The 19,442-nt window shown below is 38.1% G+C and overlaps 1 protein-coding gene across 15 annotated transcripts in view; it reads left to right on the plus strand.

Moving 5' to 3' along the window:
• GRIP1 (glutamate receptor interacting protein 1) overlaps positions 1-19,442 on the plus strand; it is a 658,304-nt gene that overhangs the window by 268,548 nt on the left and 370,314 nt on the right. For 7 of the 15 annotated variants that reach the window (XM_084877552.1, XM_084877566.1, XM_084877563.1 and 4 more), the window contains exon 1: positions 658-937. The exons of the other annotated variants lie outside the window; for them this stretch is intronic. In XM_084877552.1, coding sequence (XP_084733678.1) covers positions 805-937 — 133 coding nt within the window. In that variant the 5' untranslated portion in view covers positions 658-804. Of the gene's footprint in view, positions 1-657; positions 938-19,442 lie in introns of those variants that run through there. 15 annotated transcript variants of the gene reach the window in all.

Genomic DNA, 19,442 nt, shown 5'->3' on the forward strand with positions numbered 1-19,442 from the left:
GAGCAAGCCTCTCTGTGAAGTGCGTTTTAATATTTAGATCAAATAGCGATTGGAATACACGAATGCCCAGTGGGCAAATGTGTCATTTGAAAGCAGCTGCTGAGCCTTCTCCCTGCTGCTCCAATTAACACATATACAGCACACTTCTGTGGGCAAGAGGCAGTGCCTATGGATGGAACCACTCTGACTGCTCATCAGTAGGAGATGCAGGAGAGCACAAGGGGTGTATCAGTCCATCCAGAGCGGAGCCATGGCTTTCCGAGAAGTTTCCCAAGCCCTGTGCTTTGCTATTACAAAGGGTGTTAGAGGAGGGGAGGGTGGATTGGCTGATCTGGAAAAGCGGGTTCTGTCTCCAGCTTTGGTTCAGTCCGTTGACCAGCGTGTGTCCCCGCCCCTCTCCTCTCCTGCATCCCCGCCCCTGAGGATGGAGATGTTGCATAGTGAAATCCTAGTGCGGGGACTCCCCTCAGCGGAATCGCATGTTGAACTTTGTTCCCCTCTGTTGTGAAGCCTTTTGAAATCCAAAGGTCCGCTGTTTCATTTTTCTCTTAGTCTTGATCCTTTGACTTTCTCCCTGTCTTCCTTGTTTTGATTTTTTAAATTGCACTTTGGACAGTTGACTGAGCAAAGTAAGGAACCTTGTCAAGGCAGACCCATATTGCTGTGTTTTTGTTTTGTTTCCCCCTGCCCTGGCTGACACCTCTGCAGATGGGAGCATAGCGCGTCCCGGTTAGGTGCCCGCAGAGCAGCTGGGCTGCTGCTGGGCTCCGCGCCGGCTGAGTCAGGCTGCGCGGGGCGGGAGAGATGGACCGCTTCCTGGGTTTCGTCAGGCAAATCAGAAGATCTAGGAGAAGAAAGGGGAAAAAGTACCGGCCAGAAGAGGATTACCACGAGGGCTATGAGGATGTCTATTATTACACTTCAGAGCATTTCCGAAGTAAGCGCTCCCCTCCGCCCGCCCTTTCGCTCCTTAACAATAAACCCTAAGTGGTGCTTTAATCTTAACTGCAAGCGGTGGCCCAGAGAGTATCCTGGGCGAGCAGCCTGTGAGTACTGAAGTGCTACCTATCCCTTGATTTGTTGCAAGATTACCCATCAGAGAGCACCCAGACAGGATCACCAGCCCAGGTCTATGCAGATGATTAATATTTTAGGTGCAGTTCATTGATTTTGTTATCATTTTAATGAACCATTCAGATATTATCTTGCAAGTCACGGTAGTAGATGGTTATATTATGTTCTGTTGGGAGATGTTTTTCAACTATTGTGTTTTCTTTAACATAGGGAAGGCTAGCTTACTTGCAAGAAACAATTGTTCAAGTTGATGCTGATGATTAATGCTCCTGATATAGACTTCTAGACAGTTACCTGTGAGGAATCTGAGGTGTTGTTTGTATAAGGAAATTCACATGCTTTTCCCTGACTCAGGCTCATAATTTTGTTATTAAATTAAGGGGACTATTATTTGCTGTCAGCTAGAAGCGGTGATACCTGTAGAAGAAAATAATATGCCCATAGTAAGACATCTGTAAATTAGCCTATAAATAGCAGAGAACTAGGGTTTTTCTTGTGCTTAGCAGTCCTTTAAGTTCCTAGTGAGGGTTAGGTGGATCCAGGTAGGTTTAAAATGCCTAGGAATGCCCACGGGTGCAGAGAGAAAGCACCCACAGGCAGAAATCAATGAGTTTCTGAAGTATCCTAAGTGGGTAGAACTGACAGTGATCTATGATCAGCATTTACAAAATTTAAAAAAAAAAAAAAGATGTTTATCTTCTTGAATAAGGATCTTTATAAATTTGTTTTCCAATTCTAATTCGCCCTGGCCTTTTGATGTCTTGTTGTAATATATCTCATCTACAGCATCTGAGTGTTGACCAATAAATAATTTAGAATCCATTTCAGTGGTATTGACATCCATGAGAATTTGGTCTGAATGCCAGAAATTCTGTTGTGATTGATGAAAACTGAGGGTTGAAAATTCATGTGGAGGCAACACACAATAATGCAACATTATAATTCTTTGATATTTGCCTTGATAACATGGCTATGTGGCTTTACAGAGTAATCTATGAATTTTAGTTTTATGTTTCTCTTCTATAATGCTTTTACATGAATAATATGCTCTAATGTAGTGACAGTCTATGTTTCCTAAATTTAGTTTCTATAATATATTCAAGAATTAAACTAAGATTTGTGTCACTATCAGCTTGCATGCATAATTCTGAAATCTGGTAGATTAAAAAAAAAAAAACACCCTTAGGAACTTTCAATAATGTTGTTTGTTGTACAAATGTCTTACAAAGAATATATAAAATGAATCAAATTTATACCTTTTTGAGTTTGTATTGTGATGTTTGTACGAATTAAGAGAATCTCTCAAACGCCAACACCCTATTAGTTTGGGTAAGAATTTAAAAACAATAGAGAGCCCTAAACGGTTTGGTTCAGTGGATAGAGCTTCGGCCTTCGGGCTAAAAGGTCCCAGGTTCCATTCTGGTCAAGGACATGTGCCTTGGTTGCGGGCATATCTCCAGTGGGGGATGTGCAGGAGGCAGCTGATTGATGTTTCTCTCTCATCGATGTTTCTCTCTCATCGATGTTTCTAACTATCCCTCTCCCTTCCTCTCTGTAAAAAAAATCAATAAAATATATTTAAAAAAATAAAAACATCAGAGACTTTATACGTTTACAAAATGTGCCTACAAGGAGAAATATTTGTGGTGGTGTCTAAGAAATATCCTCAAGCTAGAAGGATGCTGCAGCTAAGGCAGTAGTCTTTATCCATCAAATGCAGTAACTTAAAGGGAATCGTGTCTAAACTCAGCTGATTTGTCCAGATCCTGCTAAGAATAAGATGCAAAGCATCAAAAGTGATTGCTTTAGATGCGAAACTAACATGCTTTCCCCTGTGGTGGACCAGAGAGCACCCATCAAGTAACATAACTTTGTGGAGTCAGATGCAGTTTGTCACCAACTTCAAACGGTTGTATAGTAAACATGTGTCACACAGGATGCAGGCACTTGGCATCTCATTAGATGTTCAATAGCCTGAGCTTCTAAAGAAGACATGTCATATATTTCATGACTTCTCAGTGCCTCTTTTGGTTTCAGTTTTGGGACCTCTCGGAATTGGGTAGGGGAGACATCCACTTAAATTTTATGGCTCTAGCAAAGTATTAAAGGGCGAGATTGATTTGTAAAACCAATCCTCTCAAATGAGCAATATGGTTTACTTCAATTACATCTAAGGCGTATCTATCTTGATTAGTCTTTGGCATACTCTGAAAGTTTATGTCCCGTGTTTCTCTAGATGGCTTAGAAAAACTGTTTACATTAAGGCTAAAACCTGGTGGAATTGAGTGATGGTTCCCATCTTAGTTAATGGTGCCATTGAAAAACCAGAAGTGTTGTTGCTCCTGCTTTTCTCGTTATATTGTTTGTTTCTCGAAGGAAGTTGACCGCCCAGTGTTGCCAGTTTATCTAGTGGTCCAGATTACCCCCAGAACTTTATACATTTAATAATGGAAGACTGAGCTAGAAGGAGCCTCCCAGAAAATTCTCCAATAAGTATGCTCTCTTTTAGTATGTTCTCAAATGCTTGTTGATATTTCCTCTAAATGATGTCTCTTCCAGGGTGGGCTCTGATGTAGAATTTTACCATCCTTTCCTTCATTTTAAAGACAACACAGTTTATAATCTCATGAAATGCAAACACCCGGATTAAACATCCAGGGAATCTGATGTTATGTTAATTTAGAAAATAGGTGATTTTTCTCTAACTTCAATTAGAGAAATAGTGATGATGATAGGCTGATTTTGAATCTTCCCTGATTTTATATTGACATGATGTACGTCATTATTCATGGGATGTCTCTAATTTTCAGAAATTTGCTTTCCTCGCTGATCTATTCTTTCATAGTTCTGGGGTTAGAGCTTAAATAAACTAGACACATGCTTTGGGGCAAATCCCCAACTTTTCTGGGTTTTCATCTCTTAAAATGTGATAAGAGGTGGAATTATTGGTTAAGATTTTTCAAGTTCTGGAATTATATAATCTTCATAATTTTTGTTTTATTCTATGACAGTTCAGATAAACATATTGGCTGAAGGATTTTTAACTGGGTTTCCACCAAAAAAATTCACCTGGATACCCAAAGGGAATTGTTTTTCTGTCAGGAATTGTCACTAGGGAATTTTTTTTTTCCTTTGAGATAATGATCTATCATTGACTATTAAGGAGTTTGTGGGAATATTTATAAACCCACGAAATTCTGAACATTTTGGTAAATCCTAGACCTCATCTTTTATTTAATCTTATCTGCCAAGAAGCACCATTTACTCTGAAATTCTCACACAGAATATTATATTTTGTCTTAAGAAAAACTGGCACTGGTTACGAATGTAACTAAATGAATGTAACTAAAAGCTTGAAAAGGATCTTGAAATTCACTTTTATTATGTTTGGTGCTTTTATTTGTTTTTCACTAAATACTGTTTTAGCAATGGCTTTCTAAAGGCTCTGGAAGATAATATTTTGATTAATCTGAATCAAAAAATAAATCCACACCTGATAATAGTTAAATTATAAAACAGATAATGTAACATTTTACAAGCCCTCTCTTAGCACTGCTCATATTCATATTGAAATTCTGACCTGCCACGGTCATGCAGGGCAGGGTTATTGAATTACTTAACAAGGAGGCATTTGTTTATCTCTGACGAATTGGAGTATGTGAGCCACTCTCACGTATGGACCTGGCACCTTTTGCCCACCTGTAATGGCATTGAGGAAGGCCTGGCATTCCTCCATGGTAACCGCCCTTCTCGGTTTTCTTCCCGAGCCACCTGGGCCAGAGCAAAGCTGTGCTGGAAGCTGCTCAGGGCAGTCATTGGCCACCTGTTCACCTCTTCTACTGAGGTCCTTCCAGGAAATGTGGTTTAGACCTTCCAAGAAGAGGTCATTTGTATTTATAAATTAACGTGTTGTTGTTTTTATTGTTTTTGGCATATTCTAATAGATGTTGAGCAATAATTGTGATGTGCCTGTATAAAAACATTGTTAGCTAAGTTACTTCATTAAACAGTGTGTGCAGCTAAGACCCCTAGTTATTAGCCAGTTCAGGTTTTAAAGTGTCTGAGATGTTCAAACTGCTTTCTTTTTTAAATTGTACTTTTTTTTTGAATTTAATTTAAATTTTATTGTTGAAACTATGTCTCCCTTTCACCACCACTTCCCTTTGCCCACCTCCCCAGCCTTCATCCCACTGTTGGCTTCGTCCAGTCCATGGGCTGTGCATATATGTCCCCTGGTGAATCACTTCACCTTCTCTTAGCCAGTGCCCCAAGCCCCCCACCATCCTCCCCTCTGACCTCTGTTAGTCCGTTCCATGTATCCGAACCCCTGAATCTATTTTGTCCGCCAGTTTATTTTATACATTAAAGTGCATTTTTAAGAGGGCTGCTCACTTTCTTTTATTTCATTGAAAAAATGCCCTGCATTGTTCTTGGAAAAAAGAAAGGAAAAAAAAAAAAAAAACATCTTGGAGAAAAATGAAATCTGGCCGAAACCAGTTTGGCTCAATGGATAGAGCGTCAGCTTGGGGACTGAAGGGACCCGGGTTCGATTCCGGTCAAGGGCACGTACCTTGGTTGCGGGCATATCCCCGGTAGGGGGTGTGCAAGAGGCAGCTGATCAATGACTCTCTCTCATCGATGTTTCTGGCTCTCTATCTCTCTCCCTTCCTCTCTGTGCAAAATCAATAAAATATATTTAAAAAAGAAAAAGAAAAATGAAATCTGCAAGGTGTGTTTAGTCTGAGAATTTTTTGGAATTGGTATGGGTGATCCGTTTAAGTAATTTATTCTCACTAGTTAAAAGATTGACAAGATTTATTTTTGGAAATTCATATAATCATATCCTTTCTGCTCCTCAGAATTGACATCTAATTAGGAACCTCACTCTTGATGAGGGTGCCAAAATGATAGAGTGGGAACTTGTACCTGTTCTGTGGGAAGGTGGCTGATCCTTGCTCCTCTGTGTGCAAATCAGAGGGGGTGGGGTGTTGCCTGCCTCAGCCTGTGGGAGGAGGTGAGGGAGGACACGGAAGGGGGAGAAGAGGAAAGAAATAGGAGAGAAGCAGCACATTTTATAGGTTATCCTTATCCTCCAAGGTTTACAAACATAAAAGCCATTTATTTCTCTGTTAAAAACAATGATCATCGAACTGACAGATCTTGAATGTGAGATATTGGATGACTTAAGCCTTACCTATACTTAGGTTGACTCAAGAAATCCCAAACGAATTAGAAGAAACATCAATTATGTAGAAAGAAGCTGGTCAAACTTGCTTTTTCTTGCTTTTTTTTTTTTTTTTTACATGACTACACAGCTTATTTTTCTTTCCCAAGAATGGCTTTCCACCTGCAATATAGTTGTTTTGTTGAAAATTGGTTGGCTACCTCGTTCCATTTTTTGGGGTATTTTGTGTCATCAACCTTATTATCTCTTGCTGTATTTTTCCCATGTGGAATAATTTAAAGAAATATTAAAGTTGAAAGTGGCCTTAGAATCCAACCTGAGTGTTTTTTTTGAGGGGGTGATGAATAAACTGGGATGCAAGCACGTTAAGTGACTTTATGCAAGGCCCCACTGATCCTGTGAAAGGCAGTCCTGATAGAGCCTTATTCCACACTCACTTTTAGCTTTAGTTATCCAATCACTTGGGATATTTAAGGGCCAGATCCATCTGTGTATGAATTATAAGTGTTCATTTCCCTCCTGGGAGGTTTTGTTCTTTAGAGCAGTGGATCCTTTTGTCTTAAACTAAACTCCTGAAGAAAAACTAACTCCTAATATAATATTATTAGTCCTATTAACAAGGTGTCTTATTTATAGATGATGGTAATGACAGTGATTGTCAGAGACTCAAATAACCAACTAACAGTATTTCTGTTTTACCTCCCATTTGCTCTGAGACTTGCCAATGCGGCCGCTTTTGTCAATGCATATCCCTTCAGGGGACTTAGGATGGCATAATTCTATCAGAGAACCTTAGCATTAGCTTTTGTTTAAATCTTCCAGTACATGGAATTCCCTCCCAGATGAGGCAAGTCGCTGAACAAACCTATGTCTCTTTTAAACAAGTTCTAAATTACATGTTCAGTTATTTGCATATTCCAACAAATACATTCTCAAAATTTTATCTAGACCCAAATGAATATAGACTCTATTAAATTGCATGTGAAATATGATGTCATGTCTCCTCTCTAGTCACATTATTCTCTCACCGATGTAACATAGGGTATGTGGAGGTAATTCTTTTAATGTTAAATATATTTTTGTTTATTTCAGAGAGAAAGGGAGAGAGAGAGAGAGAGAGAGAGAGAGAGAGAGAGAGAGAGAGAGAGAGAGAGAGAGTTAGAAACATCAATTATGAGAGAGAATCATTTACTGGCTGCCTCCTGTATGACCCTCACTGGGGATCAAGCCCACAACCTGGGCTTGTGTCCTTGACTGGTATTGAACCCAGGACCCTTCAGTCTGCATGCCTATGTTATATCCACTAAGCCAAACCAGCTAGGGCTATTTATTTATTTTTAATCCTCACCCAACGATATACTTATTCATGAATTCTTAGAGATACAGAATGTATTTAACATCCTTTTGCCTTAATTTTTCATTCAGAGGGGACCATACAACTTCCCCTGATACATCTCACTGGAGTTCTGCCACTAGTGTCTACAGATGAATAAAAGAGGATTTGGAGACATAGACAATTATTTCTAATTAGCATGTGCCCTGAAACTAGGTGCTTTAGAGTATAATGTACAGGACAGTGAGATCTCCAAAAGAATATGTGTGGCATGCATGGGCGTGCACACACACACACACACACACACACACACACACATACACACTGCACTCACATAGATATTTGTGAGATAAAAAGCAGCACCCATTCCTCACTGTAAGGTGATACCTGTTTCTCTCAGAGGCAGCTGCACTATGGTGGTTAAGTATGCAGGACCTGGATGAGATGACCTACGTTGGAACCCTGGCTCTCTCCCTTAACAGATATGTGACCTTGGCAAATAAATTTGTCTGTGCCTCAGTGTCCTCATCTATGGAATTGGGACAGTAACTACGCACCTTACTGGATTTTTGTGGATTAAATGACATAATATAATAGGACATTAAGTGATTGGGACATAGTAAGCACTTAGCAAATGTTAATAGAAGAAAGCTTTATTCATAAAGTAATGAGTAAGTATATTGGATAGTTATGAATGGCAGGTTAGAGAGCTTAAATTCTTTGTTTAGGCTGCAGGGCACTGTTGTAGGTTTTTTAGTATAGGAATAACCAGAAAAGAGCTGCACTTTAGAAAGATTAGTGTGGGATTAGTGTATAGAGGGATTAGAGGGAAAGACATAAATAAAAGAGCAGATAGGGCAGTTGTGGGAAAATGTAGGTGTGAACAGAAAGAATATATTCAACATACTGAATCTGAGTTGCCAAGATGTCCCAGGAGAATTGTTAGGGGACAACTTAAAATGTAGAAGCTGGAATTGTGGTGAGAGTACAGGGCCAGGAGATTTGAAATACATGGGTCTAGATTTGAGGAATGAATCATGGGACTAGTTCACTGGTTTCCAAACTTTTATTGCCCATGTCCCCCATAAGCATCTCTAAAATCCTGATGCCCACCCCGCCATGACATATAATTCTTATTATTCAAAAAGTAAATTCCTATTCCATTTACTTGGTTTAAACGAGTTTCCAAAGAACATGGCATCCATGAAAGAGAAGAATAAAAGAACGAAAGGATGGAGGAAGTACTGAGGAAAAAATCACTACGAAATTGTTAAAATAATAATAATAATATGAAGTGATATGAAAAAAGCAAATAAAGTTTCAAAACATATAATAGAGAACTGAAATGCATGAATATGTCACAATATATATTTATATACTGAATATGAGATCCCTAAAAACATAAGAAATGCAAAAAATTCACTGTTAATAATTCATTCTTGAATTGCTCCCCATAAAAATCAAATTGTCCCCCCTTGGGGTGTGTACCCCACGTTGGGAGCCAATGGACTAGATGAACTTGGTTAGGGTCACTTCCTACTCAGTCTTATGATGGAGCCAATCCAGGAAAAGTGATAAAAATACAATTCTCATGATATAAGAGAGAGTTTCAACAGATAAAGGAATAATTTATGTGAATACCTTAATAAGAGAATTTGTAATGAGTAGTATATTGATTGCTCATTTGATTAATTTCTTCTAATGATGATATAGAAGATTAAATGCAAGTTGATTATGCAAATGGAAATGCAACTCAAAAATAGATGTTAGTCTGTGTCTATGATATTTTTTTTTCTCTCTCTCTCTCTTGTAATTTTTTGCTCTAGGGAGAAGTGTGGTGGAGGGAGGTGGAGGAAGGTGTATGGAGGATAAATGGTTATGGACGGAGACTTGACTTAGGATGGTGAACATAAAATTACAGTGAACAGATAGGTGTTGTAGAATTGTGCACCGAAACCTGTATAATTTTGTTAACCAGTGCCCACCCCGATAAATTCAACAAAAAGGAAAAAAAATAGATGTTAGGACTTAAAAGTTGGATTTTTATTAGTGTTGTTCATTCAGTTGTGGTATCTTAGAGATAAAGCTACTTCTAAGGGAGTTTAGAAAAACCAGGGACAGTACATGCTACAACATGAAGAATCTCAAAAATATGCCAAGTGAAATAAAGCTAGACTCAAAAGCCATGTACTAATGCAAATAGGCAAAGGATGATGGAAAGATTCACTTTAGTGATGGTTGCACAACTCTAACTGGACCTTAAAATATTATTAAACTTTTATTTATTTTTTAAGGTAGAGGGATAGGCACTCCAATACATACAGCTTTTGATTTATTTATTTATTTATTTATTTATTAACTTACTTATTTCCACTCCTGAGTGGCAGTCGATTTTTTGTGTTTTTTTTCTTAAACTATGGAATATAGTAAGCATTACTCAATCAAGAAGTGATTATTATTTTTTATTAAATTGACTGGGGTGACATTGGTCAACATAAACATATAGGTTTCAGGTGTGTTTCTATGTTACAAAATCTGCATATTGCACCAGGTACTCACCACCTGAAGTCACATCTTCTCCTGTCACCATATATTAAAGAAGTATTAAGTAACATCTCAGGAAAAAAAAAAAAAGTCTAAGAAAGTGTTGAATACAGAATGCTTCACCATGACGCCAGAGGGAAACAATCCCAGTGACATTTTAGAATATATAATAGATTTGATTTTATACATTTTTTATTTGAAGTGTTAAAATTCTATACCAATATTTCATTAACTGCATAAGTCATAAGCTTAGAGCCATAAAGTTTTCCTGAAACACTGAGCCATAGAATTGAATTCTTCGATCAGCTACCTCCTGCATGCCCCCTACTGGGGCTCAAGCCTGCAACCTGGGCATGTGCCCTGACTGGGAATCTAACCCTGATCTTCTGGTTCATAGGTCAGTGCTCAACCACTGAGCAACACCAGCTGGGTGAGGAAGGGGTGTTTTGGTTTAAGTGATCCGTCTTTGAGAGATGGATGGTTGAGCTTACCCTGACTGAAAAGACAAATGCACTGTGTAAAGATCTGTTTAGGAGGCTAGAGCATAAAACTATCAGGAGTTAGAAATGTATTCATTTTAATACAATACTTGGGTTGACATCTTCTGAACGGTCTGTTTCTTAAAAGTGTATCTGTAAAACCAATTGTTTAGAATTCTGGATGCGTTTCTTCCTAGAAAAATGGAGATTTCAAGCCAGGTCTGACCATAAAGTCATTTGGCAATATTTCACTAATTGGTAAAGTGTGGCTGTGGCCAAAGGAGGCATGGTTATTGGAGAAAACCTTTACTTTGCTGAAAAAGAGAGGGCTATGGTTGTCATTCATACACAGGAGTGTTCCTCTGACAGGTTAGGCATTGCTTAAAATGGCAATGGTTTTTTAGAGAAAGTAAAACCAGTTTCTTCTACCTTTATATTCCTATAAGTATGTCATGATCTTCTTTACACTTGGATCTTAAATGTCCATCGAACATAATTCTTAAGCTGAAAGTATGCTTGCCACGTAATCAGGATACTAAAATCTATGATTGCTTTGTAGTTTCTTGTTTGTTTTCTGTAGTACACACATATACTACTATTACACTTTTCTGTAGTCTTTGAAAATCACCATATTAGAGAGACTCTTTATGGCTGACTGTATGCCAAAACAATTTTTTCCAGAGAGTGAGCAAAGTCGTACAGGGTTTCTCAGCTTACAGCCCACTGCATCGCCAGTCTCCTCCCTGCTTAATGGAGAAATGGACACTTTATGTTTCTGTTGTTTATTAGTTTATTAGCAAGAGATAACCAGGGGATTTTATGATGCTTGTTAAAATATTAAGTTGTTTTATAGATTAGCTACAGTTTATTAAATATGATTCTGAGTATTAATCCTTTCTATTTAGAAATAAAATCTAGTGTAAGATTTTAAAAAATATTTCTGTTTTCTGATGACTATTCAAATTGCTTCTCAGCAGATGCATCTAACTAACAAACTTAAAATTAATTTCAGCACAGTGGCCTGCATTTTGTGAAAACAGGCCCTCCGTGTTACCGCTGAGCTGGTCTTATGTTTCCATGTTGCTCTTGTGCTGCTGGTGCTGCCTGGTTCATGAATTTGCAGGTGCAGAAAATAGCACTTGATATGTGAAGCCCTATTTTTTAGATGAAACTAGGCACATGTCAAATATAACCAAGGTGAAGCCAACAGTGGCATCTTGCTGAGTTGAAAAATTAGATGTAGGTTAACAAATAACTACAGTAGAAATTTTGAAATGATTACAGTTGGGGTTAACACTTGTTTTTTATAAATTGTGGTTGGCAGGTGGAAATATTAATTTCTGCAAGTATTTCAAAGATAGAAATTTATACTTTTGAAAATACTTTGGCTTAGTACTTTTCACTCTGCCTAGAGTCATGATCACTTTTAAGGGAGCAGCTGTCAAAATATAGGGTGAAGAAAGCAGACGCTCAGCAGTTGGTTATAAATGTCCACTCTGTGGATTTACTGTGGCCTTTCATTATTGCAGCAGAGCGGGGGAATTCCCAGCACCTGAGAACTGTTGTTTATGGCTGGTTTTGTCCACAAATACCAAGTTTTCAAGATTTATAGGGAAATATAATAAATCTTTCATTCTTAAAAATCCCAGAGCTTTTGTGTAATGGTGTTTTTAGGGTCATTTGGAAGATGGTCAGGCATACGAGGAATCATGAAGATAAGAAAAACCATTGGCATCATCCAATCCAGCCCTCTGATTTTACATATGAATTTTTATAACAATATAATAATTTGTTCAGTAATTTTTGTATGGCTTAAAGAGAGAAAATATATACCTCAGGATTGCAAAGGCAGCTATGAATAGAACTGACATAGTATTTAAGTCTCTGAATTTGATGTATTTTTAATCTTATTTCCCTCCAAATCTCTTCCATTGATTCAAAGACTGCCTCCATGTGATGCTTCCAACCCCACCCGAATCCCAAAGGTTAGATCTGGAGTGCCTGGGCATAGGAATGCTGCCTCACACATCCCATTGCTTTGTGATTACATGGATGAATGTCTGTCCTGTGAGTGCTACTTCCTCAGCTTTGTATTTCAGCACTCAGGACAGTGCCTGACTGCCTGTCCCATTTTGGACCACCAATAGATAGTTCCTTTATTTAATTTTTTTTTTTTTTATTGTTGACAGTATTACATATGTCCCCATTTCCACCCCCAATGCTTTATCCCCTCCACCCAGCCCCCACCCACCCCATCCCATTCCAGGTCTTCACCACACCATTGTCCATGGGTTATACATATATGCATATAAATTCTTTGGTTAATCTCTTTCCATCCCTCTACCCCCTTCCCCTCTGAGGTCTGTCAGTCTATTGCATGCATCCATGCCTCTGGACCTTTTGTTTGAAAATATGTGAAGACCGATTCCCATGAGGAACCCACAGAAACCTATTTCACATATCTGAAAGGATGAGGAAGTATAGGAAACAACCCTCTTTGACTGTAAACATCTGAGTTTTACAGATCCATGATTCTAATCCTGCTCCTCTCCTACAACTCCGGTAGCTTAAGAAAACACAGACTTTCAGCAGATTTTTAGAGACTCTAAATGGAAAGAAAATGGAAGGGGAAAGGAAATGTTTATATATTAGATATTACAGACCTCCCTTATTTTTTCAACATACACTGTTACACAGTTCTTGAGGCTTGGTTTTCTGAGATAGTGCTGGGCCCTGTGCTAAGCACTACGCATGAGTTATCTCATTTAATTCTTGAAAGTCCCTGAGACAGATATTATTATCCTTATTTTCCATATAACTGGGGCTTAACGAGCTTAATTAACTGTCCCTATGCCATACAATTATCTGAACTGTCAAAGGTATTAAATACTATTCATTAAGCACTTTACTGTGTGCTCTACCAGCTGGGCCAATGCGCCACACCTCCCAACTGCAGTGCTGTGTGTCTTCCTCCCCCACATTGCTGTGCAAGGATGCTGTCGTGATGGTAACTCAAACTTCTTGACAGGTTGATAAACTCCTGAGTCATCTTGGATCTAATTCCATGTCTCCAGAGGTAGAAGCAGAAAAGCAGTTGCTGTTATGACTCATCACTTCTGTAATGAGATAAATTTTCTTCTCAACCCTCTTTATTCAATTAATTTAAATGCAGTTGTACCTTGACCATGACATTTGCCTATATTCTGGTGTAACTTAGTATGTGTTTTCTCAGTGAATCTGAAATTCATAACTGATGTATATAATTCACAGTGCATTTGGACTGGAGGAAAACTTATTATCACCAAGGCAGCAAATCAATTCAATCTAGGGTGGGACCTCAACTAAGCCTTGGTCATATTCCCTCAAACAACATGGAAGGGAGAACAGGAGACCATCTGAATATCTCAAAATGAGTGCATGCTGTGTCTTTGATATCTAAAATTCAAATGAAAAATTAAACAGTACAAAAATAATGCAATTATATAAACAAAAATATCAGTATGGCTATAAATCTGTCATAAAAGCGTTCTCTTCAAGGTTCTAAATAAATTCTAGAATTCACGAGAATTGGAAAGTAATAGTGGAATTACTTTTTTAAAAATTTATATTTTCTATTTCTAAGTCACACATGAATCATATACCCCCACAATAAAATAAATGCTCACATATCAACTTTGGTGATGGGAAGTATTGCTCAAGTAGAGGGAAATTATATACCCTATGATATAAAGTTTAACGGTGAGTATTACTCTTACTCTTGACAATAGTGTTTAAAGAACTTAGTGTCAGGTTATGCCATGTATTGGCCAGTTGGAGTTTAGCTTTGTCAGAGTGTCTTACTTGGGGTTTTGTAATTGTCTCAAACAATAGCTATTTGTTCTTTTCATTTGGAAGGCTTTTTTTTTAACTTTTAAAAAAGTTTCCCAAATGATCAGTTACTGCAATACTTTATTAACTTGACAGGAGTCTCTTAGTTTAAAATGTAATGGCAAGCCCCAGAAATGCCTTGATATTACTTGGAATATGTAATGTTAAGAGCAAAGTGTACATTTTAAGTTATATAGAGAAGAGGTAGAGTGAAGTACTAGTATGTCATTTTAAGAAACGTAGAATCAGTTTTCTTGCTTTTTAAAGACATTTGATAACTTAATTTTAGTAGGTTTCCTTTCTCTATTTTTATACCATTGTCTTCTAAAAATGTCTTATAAAATATTGGTTTTAATTTCTTCCTCCCCATCAAACCTGAATGTTAAACTCAACAGTCCTTGAGGCCCTACCTGTCCTTTCCACCCCTCAGAATATGCTGGCTTCTCATTCTTTCATTAGGCACACTTCCCTGCTTGATCACCAGGTCCTCAAGAGTTTGTCTCCCCTAGACTTCAGCCTCAGGTGCCTGCCAGCTTGGCCTTACTATCCCCAAACCATCTGTGATCTTGACTCCTACTCTCAGGCTATGTGAGTCCTGGAAGAAAAGCCTGTATAACCATGAGGTTGGCTGCATTACAAACATATTAGTTCCAGCCTCACCTGGGCTTTCAATACTAGTCATTAGTCTTTGTCCTTGTCTCTAGCCACTCTTTCTTTCCCTCAGCAATTATTCCCAAATTCTACCTCTCTTCTGATGTCCCAACCTGGTCCTCTCTTCCTAATCTCACTCTCAACTGAAGACATAGATGACTTCTAAGTCTCTTGACTCTACTTTCCTATCTCTCCTTCCCAAAATACCTTTTACCAACCACACAGATGTACTTTCCTATCTCCAGCACACAAAGAGTGTGCCCTTTTAATATTAGATTGGAAAAGTAGAAACATATGTTGGAACAGTGTTTCTTGGCCCTGGGAATCCTCACTTGCGGCTCCACTGAAATTGATCCAGCAAAGATCACAGAGGCCTCCTGAATGTGGCTTTTATTTCTTTTACTTTAAAAAATAACTTTATCTTCATTGTTGACACTATTGCAGATGTCCCCATTAATGTGGCTTTTAAAACTTTTTAACTTGGTTGATGTTTCTGTAACATTTGACAACTGGTCACCATTTTGGTCTTGGAGTCTTTCCTCTCTTGGTTCTGTGACCCATCTTCTTCCTGGTTCTTCTCCCCTTTTCTGATCACCCTTCCCTTCTGCTCCCCTTTAACTCTGGAATTCGCCAAAGATTAGTCCTGGCTCTTTTGCCTTCTCCCTTTATAACCTCTTTCTGGACACTCTCTTCCTTCCTCTTCTTTGTAGTTTAGATGTCACAAATGAGCTCCAGATCCATTCTGCCAACTCTCCTCTGGGTGCTCCATCTCCTCAGAGTTCAACATTTCCTAAACTAAACTTATTCCTATCACCCTCCCCAAACATGTTCCTTCCAGCTCCCTTCTCTGTTAAAGACGATGTTCTCTAAAAATGTGCCCATACTAGGAAACTCAAGATCATTTCTCACCATACATTCTCTAAGTTTTTCAATTACATTTTATTTACTTCATCTACTTCTAACTTCTTCTTTGTATTCCCTCTGCACTAAAGCTAGCCCATAGTTAGAGTTTAATAAATGTTTTATTTTATTTTACACCAAATTGTAGGTGACAAGAATAGTGGATTCCCAGGGACATATCTATCTTCAGCTTTGATGTATATATTAATATTTAGGCCAATTGGAAAGATACTTGGTAGTTTATGATGCCTTGAGGCTAACGTTTTCCTGAGGTAAAGTATTTTATTAGTGTCCTAGCATTGCAATTCATGATTTTGACCTTGTTCATTAAAAGGAAAGTGGGCAACTTAAGTCTTAAGAAACTGTGTAGCTGGAAATATTAGCTTGGAGTCTAAAATTCAATAACTATTGATTGCTCAGTCCAAAGCATTTTATTGTTGATATCTTTTCCCTAGAATGGAATCAATTACTCTTGCCTTTGCATTTTTATTAACGGACTTGCTATTTGGATTAGAATAATGAATTTCAGTACAGTCACATATTGAAAATATGAGAAATAAAGTGTTTTTGGTGACCTCAAAGCATTGATCTAATTAAATCATGAAGTATATCAGAGGAAGCTTAGTGGAGAAAGGCAATAGAAATAATGAGAACATTTAATTGATTCTAAATGGTAACTCTAAATATTATTTAAATTTAACAGCAAAGAAAGTGCCCTGGCTAGGTGGATCAATTGATTGGAGCACCAAAAGGTTGTGGGTTCAATTCCCAGGCAGGGCACATGCCTAGCTTGTGGGGTCAACTCCGGTTGGCACCTAAGGGAGGCGGCAACCTATCAATATTCCTTCCTTTTTCCCTTCCTTCCTCCTTTTCCCCCTCCCTTCTCTCTCTAAAAATCAATGAAAATATATCCTTAGGTGAAGAGTTTGTTTTGTTTTTTTTAAAAAAAGAAAGCTTTTTCGCTTTTTTTTTAATAGGAAAGAAACACTTTTGCTTATGAAAGTTATTAAGTAACCAAAATGACTAGAATTTTTATGTTCTTTGTGATTTTTAATTAGTTCTTCTTTCAACAACAACTATAAAGTTTTTCTCACAGAGACTAAATTAAAATGAAAGTATGAGAGATCTAAATTGAGGGAGATACCTTCGGAATTTTCAATTTTGAAATTTCAAATGTAAAGATATGTTTAAATAGTTCATAGAACAAGAACTATCACATGCCAGCAAATAACAACTTAATTATGAATAATTATTATCTATATCCATAGCAAAGCCTGTATATTATAGTTGTGGTAATAAGCATTGCAATAATTATAGTTTTATTTCACTTTGTTTTATTTTATTTTTTTTTTAAATATATTTTATTGATTTTGTACAGAGAGGAAGGGAGAGAGATAGAGAGTTAGAAACATCGATGAGAGAGAGTCATCGATCAGCTGCCCCTTGCACACCCCCTACTGGGGATCTGCCCGCAACCAAGGTACATGCCCTCGACCGGAATCGAACCCGGGACCCTTCAGTCCCCAAGCCGACGCTCTATCCATTGAGCCAAACCGGTCCCGGCTATTTCACTTTGTTTTAGAGCTTTAAAATGTTTTTACATATATTTTCTCTGTGGTACTTCTAGCAATCTTATGTTAGTAAATCAGCTATAATTATTATTACTTCTCTATTTTATGCAGGATGTGGAAAAAACACTGAAAAACTAAATGGCTTATCTAGTGTCACACAGATAGTGAATAGTGGCAATAGTCTTGATTATTTTGTTTCCATTATCTTGTGAACTTTTCTTATTTCATGAATGTACTTTGAGGTCTTTGAAACAGGACTGTCCTATTTATCCTCCTGTGCCTGGGATACAGCCAGTGCAAAAGTATATTTGTTGAATGGATTATTCCACAATAGAATGAAATTTCAATTGCCAGTCTCTCAAAGAATCTTTCTACTCAAATATGATATCTTATCAACTTAATGGAATTACGCTGTGCACTTGAAAATATTGGAACTGCATTTGTAAAATCCTGTAAATAATGTACTTTACATAAATTGAGAGTTGTTATAGGCAAAGGATGAGTATTTTATTGTTAATCTATTTGGGGTTAATTCATTCTATTTGTTATCTACTGCTGTGTGACAAATTACCACAAAATATAGCCTCCTAAAAAAAACAAACATACAAATATTTTTTATGTCACAATTTCTGTGGGTCGGAAATCTTGTTGCTGCTTAGCTGGGTCCTGGGATTCACTGTGTCTCATAAGGCTTCCATCAAGGTGTAGACTGGGGCTGCAGTCTCTCAAGGCCAGGTGGGACAAGGATCTCCTACACTCACTGTGTAGCCCTAGTCTCAGGTCCTTGCAGGCTGTTGGTTGGAGACATTGAGTTTCTTCTCACGTGGGTCTCTCTCTCCATTAGGGAGTGCAAACATGGCAGCTGGTTCATCCAGAGCACGTGAGATAAGAGAAAGAGAAAGACAGGCAAGACATAAATCTCTTTGTAACTTCCTCTAGGAACTGAAAACCTACCACTCGGCCTCCTGTTCATTCAAAGAGAACCCCTGGGGTAACCCACACTCCAGAGGGTGAGATTATACCAGATGGTGATTACTAGAAGGCCAGAATCTTTGGGACCATCTGAGGTGCCAATTTTATATTAAGGGCTGTTCAAATACAGTAAATCAGAAGAAATGAAATTCCAGCAGTTTGACCTTTCTCTACCTGCTCCAAACTTTTAAAGGAAAAAGTTACAGAAACCAAATTTAAACAGTCTTTAGCTCCTCCATCCCTAAGTAATTTATTTGTTTACTTAATAAGAAAGTCACAGGGTTGCCTTGATTCTGTTCTGTTCTCTCTTCAACATTCAACTTTGCTTTTGTTAAATAGATCTGAATGGGTTCTATTGATCTGCCTTGAGCTCTGTGCCCATCCTTAAGGCTGGGGCTAATGGAACTCCCCATTGGACCAGTCCTGGGTCACCTACCCACCCCAGGAACCTGGGGAAAGGAATAGAAATCTAAGTCCTATGAACTGGGAGTGGAGAGAGAAAGATTGAGGTGCCATTACCACAATGAGGGCTATTGGCTAATGGGCAGGCCAATCACTATTGCCCACTGTGCCCATCCTTTCCCACGTGGGCTCCTACCTGTTCTGTGTCATGTAGTTTATTATGTTTTGGGTGGGTGTGAAGATGTCTGGGATGACATGTTTTGTGATGGTAGCAGGCATGAGAAGTACCCTTCTGAATGAAAGAATTCATGCGAAATAATTATTTAAAGTTAACAACAAACATGGTCCATAGTTTTGCACTGCAAATGTGTCCTTTGGTAGCAAAATGTTTCTTAACCCTTTCTGTGTAACCTTTACAATACAGGTGTGTGTGTGTGTGTGTGTGTGTGTGTGTGTGTGTGTGT

The sequence above is a fragment of the Pipistrellus hanaki genome, assembly GCF_964339955.1.
Source record: "Pipistrellus hanaki genome assembly, chromosome: 3".
NCBI lineage: Eukaryota > Metazoa > Chordata > Mammalia > Chiroptera > Vespertilionidae > Pipistrellus > Pipistrellus hanaki.